Source organism: Antennarius striatus, chromosome 18, assembly GCF_040054535.1.
Source record: "Antennarius striatus isolate MH-2024 chromosome 18, ASM4005453v1, whole genome shotgun sequence".
Lineage (NCBI taxonomy): Eukaryota > Metazoa > Chordata > Actinopteri > Lophiiformes > Antennariidae > Antennarius > Antennarius striatus.
In genome coordinates, this window is record NC_090793.1 from 7,049,370 (window position 1) to 7,068,112 (window position 18,743).

The window sequence follows — 18,743 nt, forward strand, 5'->3', positions numbered from 1 at the left end:
AGTGTTGGGGTCAAAAAAAACCCCCAAAAAAAGGCACAAAGGGACATCATTTACTTTATCAAATGCCAAACGTGTAAAGGTAAAATATTGGGATTTAAGAAATTCCCACGTCCCAGTTATTAGACAGTACTGTATGTACTGCATCCAGGTAATGAAGTTGGTACACGTAACTGCTCTGAACGTGCGATTAATATAGGGAATACATCTACTCAGCTGTGTCCCTCATCAAATGTCCATCATAATGTAACATTCCTATCATGCAGACTGGTTATCAAGGTAGGTTACCTGCCATATAGACTAACATTCAGTATTTTAATGTCTCTCAGATGCTTTGACAAGTATATTTGAGTTCGACCTGATACTGAAACCATAAAAAAAAAATTTTTTAAAGACAAAAGAAAACCCGTCACAATAGCTCTAAAGGGTTTTACCCACTTTGTATAGAAAATGGGATACGTCTGCAGATTCAGGGTTCTCGGATACCAGTGTTGGGACTGGTTTACACACAGCAAAAACATTTCTCAAGACCTCTCGTAGGAAGAGTGGACCAGCACTGATCTTTTTTCAAATGATGTTCAAATAAAATACAACCCAAACTTATCTTTGAAACTCATTCCATTTGTGTGCAGCACAAATGGAAGTACTTCAGCCAAGTTCAGTATGAATAGATGTGACTAAAACAAAGGTTGGCTACGCACAATGGTGTGGCAGATTAAATGTCACACCACCCACTTTTTTAGATGGGCACCTGAAGAACCTAAAGCAGAAAAACCGGTTCAAGAAAGAAAAACGGCTCTCGTCATCTGTGTTTCCATCTGTTCCAGATTTTGATGTGAGGACACGCAGAGAAAAACTGATTGTGCCGACTCTGTCCCTGAACAACTCTGAACATGTCTCCACGTCAGAAAAGTCAATGTAGACAATAACAAAAGCAGAATTACTGAGCAAATGCTAAATTTATTCTTTTGCGGTTTGAAATCAAAATTATTTTTTGAAGGAAAGTGAACATTTTATTACCGCAGTCATCTTTGAAATATTTCAATTATATAAATCATAACATGATATAGTCATCTCAACCCAAATAAACATTTTCTTAGGTCACCTTAAGTCCCCTGAACCAGCGCCGAGTACAGGTGCTTGTTAAAATGTAACACAATGTACCAAAAATGAGGCGTACAGTACGTGACTCTAGAAGTCTGATTAGAGATTGCAATGTGTGATTTGGGTTTGTTCCGAAGATGATGATTTGATTAAAACTGGAACTACCAGGTTGTACTAATCAGATTCAACTTGGGGAAGCATCAGCGACAGTTTCTCTCGGCTCCAGCTTCAGCTTTATGGGATTCTTAGGTTTGACAAAAGCATCTTTTGCCAGCTCCATTGGAATCTAGAAGAAAAATAAATAAATCTGTCAATCCTCTAGATGCCCGACTTCTGGTAAGAATATGTCACTCTTTCAAGTGAGACTCTACTCACATCCGTCTCCTTACAGGTGACAAAACTGAAGCGCTGAAGGATCTCCACCATCGCCAGCTTCATCATTAAGATGGCAAATCGCATGCCGATGCAGTTCCTCGGCCCTTCTCCAAAGGGCAGGAAGGCATGAGGTTCTATGTTGCATCTGTTTTCCTTTCTGAACCTACAAATAGATGCAGTTGTATTTTAAGCTGTTGATGAAATCTGGTGTTAAATCAGAACGCAACCTTCCGTTAACCCACTGCAGTACCTCTCGGGTTGGAAGGCCTCTGGATTGGACCACAACAAAGGGTCACGATGGAGAGTGTAAACTGGCACCACGATGACAGTTCCTTTAGGGATGGTCACGCCGTTTATTTCCACAGCAGCGTTTGAAATTCTATTTAACCGAGGAGCAAACGGGTACAGCCTCATCGTCTCATTGACCACCATGTCCAGGTATTCCATGCGTACCAGAGCTTCATAGGTTGGCTGACTCTGAAAGTGTCTTCAATATAAATAACTTCTCACTTGGGAGCACATAATCAGTTACTCATATAGGCTCAATTAGTTACAGTAACACAGAAATACTCAACTTTTTTTGGGAAGGTTCTGTCAGTCTCCTCTTGCAGGATCTTTTGGATCTGAGGGCGGGTTGCCAGGTTGTAGGCTAGAAATCCTAGTGAATTGGTAGTGGTCTCATATCCCGCTAAGATAAACACCAGTGCTTGAGCAAGGATCTCATCATCGGTCAGCCCTGTGACACAAACGCACCATGGTCCAAGTAATAGCTCATAATGTGATTCTTTGTTCTTTTCTTCGCTCAGTCAAAGTGCAACTTTCTTATTAAGTTATTAAGAAGTAATTATTGATATTAATAACCAGAAAAGTAATTTATGCATGCAAGAAAATACCTTCCTTGATTTCTGACATCTGAGCATCCACCATCAACTGCATGAAGTCCACGCGATACTGCAAAACAAAAAGAAAAAAGAAAAAAAATTATAGACCGATGACATAAACCAACATCAACTGTATTGTGGATGAACGCTTTAACACATCACTTTGCGTTCATTCTTCTTCTTTCGATCCGATTTGATTGTCTTTAAAAAGTTGGAGAAGAAATCCGAGAGTTGAGTTGGGAAAAGTGACACATTCATCTTCTCCAAAATTGGCACCAAAAATGGAAACAGGACTGAAAGCAACAACAAAAAAATTTTTTAAGACGCTATTAATTCAGGGACACGAACTTTCTAGAAAGAAAAAAAAGGTGTGACGTACCCACAAGGACGATCAAAGGATCCAGGATGGTGAAACTGACCATTTTCTTTACGTTAACAAGGAAAGGATCAGTGGGGCGGTTGATGGAATCCACATCCACACTGAAGGCGGAGCTCGTCACAATGTCAATACTGTAGGGTCCGAATATTCTTTGAAAACAAATGCAAAAGTGTCATTCCATTTGACTAACTTCTGGAATAATATGTAGGAAAGACGGATTACTATGGAGGAATAATCCTAAGGATGAGACACAGGAACATTACTCACTCTTTAACCTCAATGACTTCATCTGCCTCTACCTTCTTGCAAATGCTATTGATCAGGTTACCTGAGTGCTGCAACATTATTGCATACATCTGCCCAAAAACATAAAAAAGAAACATCAGCCCTTTTGTTGAAGCTGTAATTAAAATAATATGTGAAATTTAAATGCAGGTATCATTGACCGACCCTGGTCATTGTACTTTTGAATCATTCATTCTTTATTTACATTAACCCCTTCTTCTTCCGTTGCAGAAGAAGGGGTTAATGAAGCTTTAACTCAGGCATTGTGAATAATGGTTGTGTTAAAGAATGAACTAAAAACATTTTAAAGTCAGTTGCAACCTCTTTCAGTCGTCCACCAGTGAATGAAGGAGAGAGCGTACTCCGAATCCTTCTCCACTGTTCATCTCCTACTACTGATAGAGAATTGCTTAATAGTCCATTTAGGCCAAAGTCCTAAATCCACATACAAAAACACACGTTAAATAAATTGCACTAATGGCAACATGGAGAACTGTGGCTGGCCTGGTTATTTTCTTACCCGTTTGTTGATAAAAGTAGAATAACACTCCTTAATCAAGATGGTTTTGATCATCGCCGTGTCCATTACACACAACAGCGGCTGCCTGCCATCATACAGCCTTCAATGTAAGAGCAGATTCAGTTACAGTTACCTTTGGTGTCTTTTACATGAGAGTTAAACCATATGAGACATTTGATTAATTACTGACGGTAAGAACATGCTTACCCCCACAGTTTTCCATACTTCTCATAGCATTCCGTGTCAAAATAGTGGACGCCCTAGAAAGATATCAACAAATACAGCATCAAGAAATTCCACACTGTTGCCTGCAGCATAATAATTTATAATTTATAATAATCAACTCACCTTCCTGTACTCCAAAAATGTCCCAATGAAGGGCAAAGGTTTGGGCCCCTGGATGCCAATTTTCTTGAAAAAGCCATATGGTGCGTATCCATAGCTGAGGATTAAACAGAAATACAACCCAGAAGCCAAATTCCTGCAGCACGTTTTTAAGAGTTCCATAAAGTAAATTTTACAGTTCCTGTTTCCTTCAGGAATGAGGAATCAGGAATCATAAATTATGAAGTAAATGTGAATTCTACAGTGAATGTGACACACAGTTATAATTAACTTACACTAGGATGAGAACGAGGATCAAAGCGATTAGTGTCCATGTCTCGATGGAAAAATTTGGAAACAAGACCATCTGTGCTCCAGGGAACTCCGCTGTCGATTGGAACTGTTCTTCTTTCGCTGTGAAGCTTTCAAAAATGCTGAGGTGGTTTGATTTGGTTGGAAAGCAAACTAGCAACACAAGATCATATCTGAACCATCAGAACAACACAGTCAAAAGATGACACAACATGTACAGTTATGCAGTTTATCATCTGTCGACAAACATGACCTTTCATGTTCACAACTAGTTGAAAGACAGCAGTCAAGTCCCTATTCTAACATAGCAGTCAGTGTTTACACCACTTTAGACTACCGAGAGGGAAAGCACATTGGGTGGGGTGGGGCACTGTGTGTGTGTGTGTGTGTGTGTGTGTGTGTGTGTGTGTTGGGGGTGTGTGTGTGTTGTGTTTTGATTGTCACATTCCTCTTCACCCATAGTTATGAAGCAATTTTCACACATCCAGGCTGACATAAACAAAAACGACCATGTGAAGTACATTTGTAAAACAAAAACAGAAATACAGCAGCTAAAGAGAACTTCCCCCAATTTTATAATATAAATATAGACTAATGAGATCACACATCTTAACAGTGTGTGTGCTTTTTTGTTTTGTTTTGTTTGTTTGTAGGTCTGAGACACTTGTCTCTCGATTTTGTCAAATGATTCAATCACGGAAGGTTCTGTTTGGCGGACTGACATGAAATAGACCAAAACAATCTAACCCAGGAGTTCCATTATCTTAAATATATGAACACGATAACATCTGAAACCCTACAAGCCAGTGTCAACTGTAAGCCGCCCCAAGCTTGGACAAATGAGTGTTCATCTAAAATGGAAAAAGGATGACACAATGTGGTGACCCCTAATGGGACAAGCCGAAAGGAAGTTTTTGATATTTTGAAAATGTCATTATGTACTCTTAATTGGCAAACCAGGAATACAGTGTTGTTCCTTGTCGAGCAGAAATGGTAAATAACAATTTTTAAAATATGACTTGGTTTTTTTTTGTTTGTTTTTTACACAATAAAGAGCTCAAAAAGTACAGAAAAAAGCTCAAAACCCTTTCTGGCAAAGCAGTTTTCCTGCCCACTGCTACAAGAGATCGTTGCACAAACTTTAATGAGCCTCATTTAATTCCTGTTTTGACAAGAGAAAAGGGAAGCAAAAAGTACAGCCACTAATCAGCAGTGAAAATATCAGATTGTAATTTTATTTTATTTTTACTAATTTGTTATTTATATTTTCTGAGCAACATATTTAAGTTTTGATTAATTAAAAAAAGGGGAGCCTGTTGTTTAACCTCCATGGCAGTCTCATTAGACAATAGACAGGATGGGGTCACATCTTTATTCATCAGAAATATCCAATTGGGGCTAGTGGCGAGCATTTTCTCATCTTCTCATCTACAGTTTATGATGCTCAGTCAGACTCTGGCAGATTATCTCTGAGCAGAACAAGACTCCAAACTGTTTCCAGATAGTTTTGTTGAGTAAAAACAACCAGCTTTGTCATTATCGGAGAGCTCCTGGGATCAAATGGCCCACAGCTATGGTTTCAGTGGTTTTAGGAGACAAATCTGCCCAACATATCCTCTCAGAGCCTTTTGTTTCAATATGTTTACTTGATTTGATTCTGTAATTGGCTTTGATTTTACTAATCCAAAAACTGTTAGAAAAAAAAGTGTCTTACACTCAGTTGTAAGCATTAAAATATTGTCTCTTTGGGGCATAATTAGAAATTTTCTTTTGGCCATAAACACTAATCCTAGTGACATAGAGATGATCTTAACATGGGATATTAAGAGTGATCATGATACTCCAGTACTGTTTGCAGAGCAGAAAAATAAAATATTTAATTTATTTAACCCCTTTACCAACAATCACAGGAATTAAGAGTGATGTTCTGACAGGCTACTTACTGCTCGGTGTTCACGTCTTGATTTTTGACAGTTTTCCGTGTTATAAAATAGGAAGAAGAACAAGAAGCCCCTACTACCCGTCACATAAAAGAAGTCTCGGATCCTGTCTAACAACCCTATTTTCTCCATTTGCAGGTGTGGGAACTTATACAGGCAGGCAGATAACACAGCTGCATCACATCCACTCAATTGCCAGGTCAGATGTTGTTTTGGGTCCAATTAGGATGTGATACATGTTCAGAGATGGACAGAGTACTTGACCCCAGTACTTGAGTAAGAGTACAAATACTTCTGGTCAAAATTTACTCCGCTACAAGTAAGAGTAGCCCAGTCATTACATTACTTGAGCAAGAGTAAAAAAGTACTTGCTTTTAAATGTACTTAAGTATTCAAAAATAAATGCGTTTAAATGTACTTGAAGTAAAAATAAGAGTAAGAGTCAGTTCCTTTTTTTTTAAAAAATCTTTGATTAGAATGGACCTGACTGAATTACTGTCATTTTACAATTTTATATATAGTACCTTGTATCTCTTGTTTCAGAGAAAACTCTTTGAAACCACCTGCACTCATGTGCTTGCCTGTAGAACCATTATGTTATACTGTACCAAGCCTTCCCCAACATCTATAAAAATGGAAATAAAATGAATGAAATCATCAAAGAGGACAATTATGTTATTTTCAAATTTTATTAAACAATTCCCCCTTCCATACACACACAAGACCAAATGGAGCCATACAGGCCCAACCAACTCGTTTAACTGGGGACCAACTGGAACTCCTAAAGGAAACACTGGGGGACTACTGGTTGAGAACCACTGCTTTCACCAACTCAATGTTTACTGGAAGGACATATCCCAGTACCACAATATTTGTCTCCCCCAGACTGTCTGTCTCCCCCCACCTGTCTGTCTGTCTGTCCCCCCCCCAATCTGTGTTTCTCCCCCTGCCCCCCAGTCTGCGTGTCTCTGTGGCCCTGTGTCAAGGCTCCCGTGATATATATATATATATATATATATATATATATATATATATATATATATATATATATATATATATATATATATATATATATATATATATATATATATATATGGAGGACACAGACTTCAGCAATGAAATCTGTCAATTATTTACTTCATTGAGACCTGAGCTGCCAGGCTGCGTGGTAAATGACTAAAATACACATTTTGATTGAATATTTTATGTATATGCATTGGGATATGTTGGTCAAATTGCTGGTTTGTTTGGTAGCGACAGAACGTCAACCACGACTCTTCCTGTCCAAATATGTGGTGGGACAGCTGAGCAGACCAAAAATTAGGCCCACACCTTTTAGTTATGTTAAGAGTTGTTTGTGTTAAATTGTTTTAATGAGGCTGACATCTAACATGGTTGTTTTTTCTTAAAGGGACCAGGCCAGCCACTGTTTTATTGGAAGAATTTGTACTTTTAATTTCTTTCTTTTCTGTTCTTTGTTGCCCTCCTGAATTTGATCTGTTTTTAAAGGATGCTGTCGATGCTGGTGGTCCCCCTCTCTAACTGTGTCTTTGATGTAGGATACTTGTTGTACAAGGCCGGACCTACGCTGATGCCTGCACCTTGTAGGGGGATTGTACTGGTGGGACATGACATTGGTGTGTACTTTTAACCATTTTAACACGGTGGGATATTTTATAGTTTTTATTAGATTTTAAGTGTGGAGGTTTTTTTTTTTAATTTTTATTGCATGCTTTGTGTTGATGTTGGGCCTGTGTTTTTACCTTTGTCTCACCAGGGGCCTCCGTAGCAGGGGTCTCGCATCTGCGGGACCGGCCTTCCTAGACCGAGGCGAATCCACCAGCCTTTCGTAACAACGTTTTAAGGGAACTGTTTATGCAGCTATATACCTGCCTCTTTTTAATTGTCCCTTAGGGTGAAATATATTGTCAGCCACACCACACGCCCACTCTCAGGAGGTGGCGTTGTTGGACACAAGGGGAGGTTGCCTCTCCCCAGGTACCACACAGGGATGAACCAATAACAGACCTCAACCTCAGAGCGCTTGAAACTGATGATTTTTTTTTTTTTTTAAATTTCAGTTTCACATAATCATTTGTAAACTGATCCACGTGAAAATGGAATGTTGATAGTTTTATCGCAGCGATGTTAGTCTTTGAGGAAGGAGTTGGGAAAATTACAAAAGTTGCTGCCACTTGCTGGTGAAACTTGTAAACTGCAATTTTACCATTTGGACACAATCAAAATTCTGAATCAGTCTCATATGAAAACATTTGTTACGGATGTACACAAATATTGTACTCAATTATGTTCAACGTCACTTATTTTTAGTCTATTCATTTGGTCCAATGTTATCATAAATAGACAAAGAGGATCACATGGACTATTCCGAGTTGTCGCATCCTGTTTGTTGTGCTGTGATTGGTTGGTTTGAGAAAGCGGAAATACAACTTTTATGGCGCTCTTAATCTATGATGCGTTAATGTTACGTTTTACAGATTTATCTATGATCCTGAAACCTAATTAGGCCATCTTCCACATCGTGACCGGCACAGAAAAGTAAATGTTTCATGTCTTTTTAAATTCGTATTAATATAAATGAACAACTGTTTGGACTTCAGGCTCCTCCTTCCGGTTGGCTCAGCGAGCGACACAGAGACGGAAGGTTCCACTGCGAGAGGGGGACCAGGAAGTTACCATTGTAATACGAAGTGTTTCAATAGACCAATTTTTCGCGACATATTTAGCAAATTGTCAATTTTATAGCATTCTAAGGGATACGATAATTTCCTTTATTGTTAAACTGCCTTTCACCCATACTTTTGTCAGCTATCGTTATCAAAGCAGGACCCATTGCCTTGAGGTTCTTTGGTTTGAGCTAACATGTTTGTAGAGCCCTTCTGAGCTGTTCGAAGTGCCAACAAGATGAGGTGAGTTTCTCCGAGTCTGAACTCATGAGCGCTTATATTTTTTGTCCTCGACCCATTTATAAAAAAAAATAAAATAAAAATTGCGTTGCCGGTGCAGTTTCGCAAACAATTAAATGAATAAGCCGCTGATGTGACTGGCAGTGAAGATGCCAGCCAGGTATGAGTGGGCAGGTATGAGTGTTCCGGTGACGTGTGGCTATTCACGTAAATTACAATGACGTTATTTGGTGTACGGAAATGCCAAAACCCTTGCATGTTTAGCCTATATGAGAATTTATCGTCTAGACCTTAAAACTACCGTATAACGATAGTTAATGTATCTGGCAGTTCTCCCGCTACTGACTTGTCTGTTGACTTTTATGTGATTGGTCAGATTTGTCAAACCCCGCCCATTTCTATACGCATTAATTCCTTTTTTGGGAAATCCTGGGTTGACGTACAGAGTTGATATGACGTCATATTATGAACTATGAATCGTCAGAAATCCTCATGAGGTTACCGCAATCTGAATGAATTCATTATTAGTGCTTCTGTGAAAATTCAATTTAATTCTATGCATCGCTGCCATGCAGCTGTTGTTTTATGTAGTTTATGTCTATATATACTGCAGTCATATTGTAATTGGATGTCCTCTGTCCACCCCTGGTGCAGGATCCGTCGTTGCCGCCTGGGGATCAGGCATACATATTTATATTGTGTAATCTTGCTGCTACTCTTGATTGGTTTAACCCTGACAGCGTTGTTGCCCCCGACAACGGAAAAACTAGACCTTGCTGCCCTAAAACACCTAGAAGTGTCACACCGGTCAACATCACAAAAGGAGATTCATGCAAATGGACGCCGTGGTGACACAGCAGAGGAAGAAGAGAAGTTTTCTATTGTCATCCAAACTCACAATCGCACAGACATTTTACTCAAAATTCTGAACCATTACCAGGCAGTGCCTCATCTTCAACAGATTATTATTGTCTGGAATAATATTGGGGTGGAGACACCCCAAAAACTATGGGACTCTTTGGGGCCTCATCCTGTCCCTGTGATCTTCAAAGAGCAGACCAGCAATATGATGCGAAATAGACTCCAACCATTCCCTGAGATTGATACCAGGGGTCAGTGATTTTATGAGATCTAATTTTTCATTTGTTGCCTTTACATTCGCATTTGTTAGATCTATTTCTTCTGCTCCTCAGCTCTACTGATGCTGGATGATGACACCCTGGTCAGTGTCCCTGATGTCGGTTTTGCTTTCTCTGTCTGGAAGGTAATACATTTCACAGCAATGCAGATGAATGTCAAGCATTCGCTATCTAAATTTCATTTTGGTTTATAACTAATAAATAAAATGAATCAGCATTTTGTGGTATATTTTTCTGCACCATACACAAAACATTGTTATTATCTTGTTTCCACAGCAATTTCCAGATCAGATTGTTGGGTTTGTCCCACGGACACATGTTTCAACAAGGGGAGTGTACAGTTATGGTGGCTATGAACTTCAGGACCCAGAAGCAGGTGGAGGTGACAGGTTAGTTGTGAAACTCCAATCTGCACTACATTTTGATGACAAAGCTGCTTTTGTGTTGTTAAGCACTTTACAAATAAAAGCTGATAAAAGCTTTTAATATCTTTTAAAAAAAATATCTGACAACTTGATCCACCTACTGCAGATATTCTATGGTGTTGATTGGTGCTGCCTTCTTCCACCACCGCTACCTCCAGATGTTCCTGGACCAACCCCAAGCAGTCCACAAGCTGGTGGATGAAACACAGAACTGTGATGACATTGCCACAAACTTTGTTGTAGCACTTTATTTGAGGAAGCATTCAAAATCTACAGGCAGTTTTAACAAACCCTCAGGAGTGTTTGTGAAACCTGTTGACATGCGTAACCTGGAAAGCACTGCCATCAGTGGTTATAAAGGTATGTGGCATCGCCCTGAACACTTTCTTCAAAGATCCTATTGTCTGAACAAGCTGACGGAGATATATGGCATCATGCCACTCTCCTTCTCAAACCTGATGATCACACAGTTTGGCTTTCCTGCCTATGCGAACCACAAGGCAAAAGCATAAGGACCTGCCAGTTCATGGACTGATTTTAATTGAATGAAGAATCAGGACTGTAAGCAAACATTTTACAATGAAAATTGGATCAATAAAATGCGACAAGTTTCTTTTGAATTCAGATTTGTTTACGGGAATATTTTGCTCCTTATAATTTAATCCTTGAGGAGATGAAGAATAAAACACTCGATAGACCTCTCGATCCAATTAAACCTGCCAGAATCATTTGCTGATGTTCATCATTTGTACGGTATTGTAGCATGTAGCTCACCTTTAGAGCAAAGGAAGGAGGAGAAGGAAGGGATAATTATTGTTGGTCAGAGTTGTCACCAAAGAGATGGTCGTAACTACCACTATTTTCACTAGCCTTTGCTTTATCATTCCACGATAAAAAGTAAAGGTGTTCACAGAGACAAAAACAAAAAAGAGGGGGAGTTGAGTGTTTCAGATGCACAAAAGCAGCGTTGTTGCTTGGCGGGGGTTGTGACAGAAAGGGGAACTGCAGTACAGTAGTTGGATATGGCAGCACTCCAAATGTTCTTAAGTCGAATGTTGGTATTTTGAAGACTACCTGTATTATGAAGTTTGATAAGAATATTTGTTTTCCTTCTGTTCATCTGCTTATGACATGCCACCAGGTGTCAGTCTTTTCAACATTATCTTACCCTGCAACGTGTAAAACTTGACAATCTTTTTTTGTGTGCATATCTGTAAGTTTTTTAGGAGTAACATGTGGTTCTGGTAAACTAAAAACAGTATCTGAAATTAAATTCTGTATACATTCATAAATTCAATGCTTATTATTGTATCAGTTGTTAAGAGTTGAGTTATGATGGGTGAGTGTTAAGGTTGGTGTTGAGGATTATTAAATATTTCCCACAAAAATCATATAAATTGTTGCTTCTTTCATTGACTAAATGTGAAATTGTGTCACTGAACTAGAGAACAAATTCTCAACCTTAAGAACAAGTCTTTAACCTGTGAGTGTTACTGTTCAGTAAATGGAAAAAACACACGACAAAATCTTTCTTAAATAATTAAATACATGTTTGTTCATTCATTACGTTCTCAGTGACATTGATCATCCCTCCAGTCTGACCCAGGTTGGTTAGTCATGTGAAATTATGGCACACAGAAACACGTTTTTGATGAGTGTAGCAGGAACGTTTCCATCAAAAATCAAGTTTATCCAATGTGCCCTATTTTTTCTGTTTTGGGAGCAATTTTCGGATTTTGCTTCCATATGGAAGAGCAGGTCTTAGCTTTGGCTTACAGTGCTTAAAGTTCTGTTGCTGAAAAACAAGGTAGGGTTTTGTAAAAGTAGAACTATGCTGAATAAAGGCAAATCGACTTTTAGGAAATCATTGATAATGTTTTAGTCTTCCAAAAGACTCCATTAGTTGCAAACGTGGACCAAAAACATTTGGAGTCACAGCTAGCAGTGGGAGTTGCCAGTACACCTCCCCAGCATGCTGAGATGCCCCTTGAGCAAGGTACCGTCCCCCTACAAGTTGATCACTGGGCGCCATTATCTGTATGCTTACAGGCTAGTGTGTGTGTTATGGGACTATACATACACGCACATATGACAGCGCACCGCGAGGCTTCATGTAGACAGACAAGGAAGCACACACACACACACACACACACACACACACACACACAAATTCACAATATTAAACCAGACAATTTGCCTGAAGTGCATGTTTTTAGACGTGAGAGGAAGCTGGAGAAACCCATGCAGACATGGGGAGAACTTGCAAAGTCCACAGGGAGTGGGACTCAAACTGGGAGCCGACTCACTGAAGGGGGCTACAGCTAAACAAGATACAGTAAGTAACTATTTTTGAAACAAGTAAAACCAGCATCAGAAAAATCCATAAATAACTAAAAACCCAGGCAGAGCAGTTTGATGACGTCAAACGGAAAACCAGAAAATATATCCTGGAGAAATATAATCCACTTTCACCAAAGTATGTACATAAAATTGTGTTTTTGTATCGTAATCCCTCGTGCATGGCGTAACAGTGAAATTGTTGGATTAATTTCAAATATGACGTCAAGTTGTTGTAGGCGTGGCTTGAAATCACATGCTCACTGAACAGGATTGCTTTTCCTTTGCCCATGCCTGTACTACAGGTATTTATAAAGGTTTCTCCACTAGAATCAAAGATAGTACTGATAGTACCTATCAAGTTAACATTCAAAGATTTCGAACCAAGCTCAGTCACTTCTGATTGCTGGAGTTACATGGTGTTAATGGTTAACATTGGCAGTTTCAAGCTGATACACTTAAAACAAAGCAATTTGTCATTAAATAAATGCACAATATGGCAATAAGTGTGATATAAAGTGTTTAAAACAATTTATTGGCAACATTGCAGCATAAAAACCTCATTTTTTCAGCAACCAAATGTCATCTAGCTCATCTAGCACGCACACACGCACACACACACACACACACACACACACACACACACACACACACACACACACACACACACACACACACACACACACACACACACACACACACACACTCCTACATACGTGCAGGGGCGATTCTAGGGTCAGACCTTTGAGAGGACTTCAGTCCCCAGAAGTAGGACAGATGATTGTGTTTGCAAGTGTTTTTAATTGCCATGACTGCGTACATGGCAGAGAAATGTGTCGGCAACAATCTGACATGTAAAATATTTCTTATTTTAACTTCACATCACATTTATGTGCAGCACTGTAGATGTTACAGAAAGCTAAAGTCAATCTTTCAACTCCTACGAACAGTATTTTCCACATTGTAAGGCGCACATAAAAGCCTTTAATTTTTCTCAAATCTAATCCAGTGCGCCTTATATATGAAAAGAGTTAGAATGGGCCATTCATTTAAGGTGTGCCTTATAATCTGATACACTTTACAATCCAGTGCACCTTATATATGAAAAAGGTTTTAAAACAGGCAATTCATTGAAGGTGTGCCTTACAGTCAGTGCGCCTTACAGTGTGGAAAATACTGTAAACATGATGATGAGCAATATTAAGTCATGGATTTCCATGTTAGAAATTAATTTTAATCCAGATTAGAATTATAAATAGTAGGTGTTTTCTGCATTATCCAAGAATTTGTATGAACAAGCAAAAAGAAAAACCACTTGATCCAGCTGATTGATCCAGATAACCAATAAAGATTTATGGATGATGTAAGATGTTTTGTAAAAAAAAAAAGTAAAGGAGATATAGTTCTAAAATTAATCACAGTAGACAAAGAGTATTCAATTTTAAAATAATAAAAATGAATAACCAGCAGAAGTATCATTTTAAAATAGTGTGTAAGATGATACGGATGTTCAAAATACAAGTCAAATCATAATTATTAACTGTTTAGATTTCTTGCAATCACAATATAAGAGCACTGTGTGTTTTTTCTAAAACAAGAGAGAGGGTGATGAAAGCCTTGGGCCCGATCTGTACACAGTATTGATGCACTAGGTATTGCTATTTCACAAGTATGCAAGTGTCTCTAGAAATAGATGAACAATGTAGAATTTACAGTGAGAAGGCTGCACTGTAGTATCTGCAGAGTATCTAGGTCTCACCTACAATGCAATACCTACACATTACCTAGCTGGACTACTTTAACTATAGACAATAGGGCAAAAAGAAATGCAATAAGAGAGCCAGAAAGTAATTGAGGAAGTTGACGAGTAGCTAAGCAATTAATCTTGCAATAGCAACAATGGCAATGCATCCCATGAGGACATTAACCTCACACTACTGCCTGGAGCTCACATAGTTTTACAGAAAAGTGGTAGAGGTTTAAAAAAAAGACACAGTGTACACAGGCAGGCAATATGCCTTTGCTGCTGTATGGGTCCAAGGACACACTGCCGAGTTAGATGATATCATACAGGTCTGGGGCAGGAGAGGACAGGGTAATATGGGGGGGGGGGGGTAGAAAAAGTGAGAGAGCAAAGAATGAAGGGGACAGAGTATTTGAGATGGAGAAAAAAGTGAGAAACAGATATTGAGAAGAGATGAGAATAGAGTGAGAATATTTGATATTAAGAGAAGGCAGAAGCAAACAAAAACGTTCTCATAATTGGTATTTTACCTGAAGCCATTACTTGCCGTAATTCTGCGGTACAATGACACAACCCTCACACAAACACACACTCATCTCTCACTGCATCTGTAGAGGACTGTAGGTTCCTGTTTGATCAATGCCGAGCCATTTTTTCCCCAGCAGAGGTGTCCTCTTTCCGGTCCTCTCATTGATTCGCTGTGAACTGACGCCAGCAAGGATCAGGTCTGTGTCGTGACAGAGCAGTGAGGCCTCTGTCATGTGACAGGAAACAAGATGTTTGGAATCAGAACAATTTGTCATTGGTGTAGGATGCTCAAGCATGCACTGCAGCTGTAGCGATGACATTAACTCTTGCTTTGTAGTGATGTCAGCATGAAGCTTAACAGCATTTTGCCTCAAGACTTCTACTTCAGCCCAAAGACATGAAACATTTTACACCAATAGCACAGTCTTTTTATATCATCAGAGGAAACCTAGCTTTTGTAATGGCATCCCATCAGAGTGCTGACAAAGATGTTTGCGCAACGCAGATCAATAGCACAGTTAGACAATACCACATTGTGTTTTTTTTTCCACATTGTTTTTTGCAAGTTAGTGGTCAGTGTGCAATCGTGGTATTCTCTAGGAAACAGTCTGGGGTGAGCTGGACACAGATACAGTAAGTCAACCACTGCAATGACTTGATGTTGATTTTACAACACCACAGAAAACGGCATACAGCATGACAACATCCACTTCATAATATTTTGATGAATAAAAGGAAAGTGTTTTTCACAAAGTAAAAAAGACAAATGCAATATTTATTGCAGAGACCAGTCTTTGTGTGTACCATACATGGTTTTGTCTGAGCTCTACTGCAGTCTAATCAAATATCAGGCACAATAAAGAGTCAGATGCTCAGGTCATAGCTATTGATCTGTGATTCATTCATTAAATATTGATAGAAATATCACATGCCTCTACTAACGGTAAAGCAGGCTCATCAAATGCTTGATACGAGATCATCACTGTGGGCTGGAAGTGGAATTATTGTACTGGTAATTAAACAGTCATTCAAATTAATATCAGAATAGAATAGAATAGAATAGAATAGAATAGAATAGAATAGAATAGAATAGAATAGATATAAATAGATATTCCCTTAAATTATCAGCTTGGGGAAATTATCTAGTATTTATCCGATTAAAAATAAGATTACATTTAAAATGTATGCATAACTATGTGGTGAAATTCCAAATGAAGAGTATATTATTCTGCAGGCTCAAGTGGAGCATGAAGTAAAGAATTACACACATTTTCCCATAAGGATTTGAGAATTCTATTCCAAAAAGTCAAGAACACAAAACAAGATGATTTAATTGACGGCATTCGGGTAAAAACTTGTGTTCTAACACTAGGTATATTTTTTTTATTTAATAAATACATGCACGCATACACACACACACACGACTATTTTTTGATTTAGCTCCACAGGTACCATATATATAGTCTATTTGTGTGTGTGTGTGTGTATGTATGAGTGACTGTGTATATATGTGTGTATGCGTATGTTGTAAGGAAAGGGGTAAAATGAGGAAAGAGAACTTTTTTTTTTATCCAATAGTGGAAAGAAATGTGTCACAACACAATACTACTTCTACTATTACTATTATTACTGTAATACTCTTACTCCTACTACTCCTAATACTACCCAAAATTCTCATAATGGGTTAATCATCATCATGCAATACTAAATAAGTTAGCACTCATCGTACTCCTAGAACGCACATGCAGACACACACACACACACACACACACACATACACGCGCGCACACGCACACACACGAGCCTCCCCTCTCCACCTGAGTCCGCCTCTACCTCCGTTCTTGTGCGCACAGGGGGACGAGCTCTCGCCCGTTTTGGTTCCCATTCCCGGACTCTCGCAGGTCATCAGCTGAAACAACAACTTTCTGTCTGTGACGGAGGAAACCAGTGTGCTCCAGCTCCAGCTCCAGCTGCAGCTCCAGCTCCAGCTCCATCTCCAAACGCCTTCTCTCATCTCACCTCGGCAAAGTACGGTAGCTTCAACTTCTCCGCCGCAGGGAGTCATGGGTGATAAAAACGCCGGTAAGAAACGTGCACGTGTTCCCGTTTGAATAAATTATAAGCTGTTTTGTTGTTGGCCTTCAGTCATAGCGCTGTTTACTTTAGCTTTTTTTTTTTGTCAATGTGCACAGACTGCAGAACAAAAAATAATAATAATAAAAAAATAAATAAAATAAAAACAGCTTCTAACTTTGTTCTTGGAACATATTGATCTCACAGGACAGAACATTACACGTATCATCAATCAAGGAGACGCACTTTCACACTATTTTCTCTAAGTTGTAAATAATGATGTATGTTTGCGTTAAACAACCACAGACAGACACATGGTTCAGTGCTGCAGCACTACGATGCTGCTGCTGCTGCTGCAAACACATCCCCACCACGGGAGTAAATTTGGATCAATCAAGAGCAGTAGTTCACAAATGGACTGAAAACATATGGGAGCTGCATGTGGAATGCATCTACTGCAGCAATTAGGAACGCAAACCTGTTTTCACCCCATGCGTTGTGCGCGATAAATGTGTGTATTCCCCATCGCTGGTGCTTTCCTTCACTCTGTCGCTGCCGTCAGCTGATTTAGACAAAAACTGCTGGCACTCTACTTTTAGTCGGTGAGTTGAATGTGCTGCTGTTCCCTGTGCGGCAGCGGCGGTGTGGCCTTAGCCATCAGAATGCGTGATCTTGACAAAGCTGTTCATTATAGTGTGGTGTAGGTTACGGTCTGTTTGACCACGTGATGACAGAATTGCTTCGTAAATCATTTTAAAATAAAGGTATCATTTCTATTTTTGCAGGACGTTTCATAACGCAAGAGGCGAGAACTAAAAAAAAAAAAGGCACATTCTTCCTCTTCTGATATTTGGATGAAGGACAGATTAACCTTGTTTAAGTAGGGTCAACACTAAAGGTCACTTTGATGTCCCGAGTTTACAGGAACACAATATATCAGGGCACTGAGGGCCTCGGTTTGTACTTCCACACATTTTATGTGTTCATCCAACTTAAAAAAAGAAGAAGAAGTATTCATTCAACAAATATGAAATGTATTTTCACTCACTGTGTCTTTATCTCTTTCGTTTGTCTTTTTTCCTTTTCTATTTTGCATGTGTATCACTTACAGTAATTAACTGATTCATTATACTGTGTTAATAAGACATCTTTTGGTTCATGTTTGTGTCATCTATTTGGCCTGCTTCTGCTGTTATCGCCGCACACGAGTGAGTCCTCTTTTTTGGGGTGTTAATAAATCTAATTTTATTCTAAAGGACTCACTGAGAGAAAATCTGCTCGGAAAATCATTAATAATCCGTGTTTACTGGGCAGCAGTTAGTTTGTCTGTTTTAATTTAGGATGAAGCTTGTTTTAGGATATGTACCTCTGAGTGTTATCAGCTGACATAGCAAGAACCTTCAGGGCGTGGCATATATTTTCCACATATGATCTGATGAATCTTGGAAGTGCA

At 39.0% G+C, this 18,743-nt stretch overlaps 2 protein-coding genes across 4 annotated transcripts; one reads left to right on the forward strand and one right to left on the reverse strand.

The window, feature by feature from the left end:
- Positions 1-944: 944 nt before the first annotated feature.
- On the reverse strand, positions 945-4,482 carry LOC137612777 (cytochrome P450 3A27-like). 3 transcript variants are annotated; one of them, XM_068341485.1, is made up of 13 exons: positions 4,162-4,482; positions 3,890-3,983; positions 3,749-3,801; positions 3,542-3,641; positions 3,343-3,456; positions 3,004-3,092; positions 2,737-2,885; positions 2,520-2,650; positions 2,387-2,427; positions 2,052-2,277; positions 1,727-1,953; positions 1,477-1,639; positions 945-1,387 (listed from the first exon to the last, which is right to left on the reverse strand). In XM_068341485.1, exons 1-13 carry the CDS (start codon positions 4,230-4,232, stop codon positions 1,286-1,288), a joined length of 1,560 nt encoding a protein of 519 aa, XP_068197586.1. In that variant the 5' UTR covers positions 4,233-4,482; the 3' UTR covers positions 945-1,285. The 3 variants fall into 3 exon arrangements, with proteins under 3 accessions (XP_068197586.1, XP_068197583.1, XP_068197584.1); XM_068341482.1 differs by having other exon boundaries at positions 2,052-2,212; positions 2,370-2,427; positions 4,162-4,479; XM_068341483.1 differs by lacking the exon at positions 3,343-3,456 and having other exon boundaries at positions 2,052-2,212; positions 2,370-2,427; positions 4,162-4,480.
- Positions 4,483-8,820: 4,338 nt separating this feature from the next.
- On the forward strand, positions 8,821-11,983 carry extl2 (exostosin-like glycosyltransferase 2). The gene is made up of 5 exons (XM_068340862.1): positions 8,821-9,047; positions 9,699-10,156; positions 10,238-10,308; positions 10,460-10,572; positions 10,715-11,983. Exons 1-5 carry the CDS (start codon positions 9,043-9,045, stop codon positions 11,118-11,120), a joined length of 1,053 nt encoding a protein of 350 aa, XP_068196963.1. The 5' UTR covers positions 8,821-9,042; the 3' UTR covers positions 11,121-11,983.
- Positions 11,984-18,743: the final 6,760 nt, after the last annotated feature.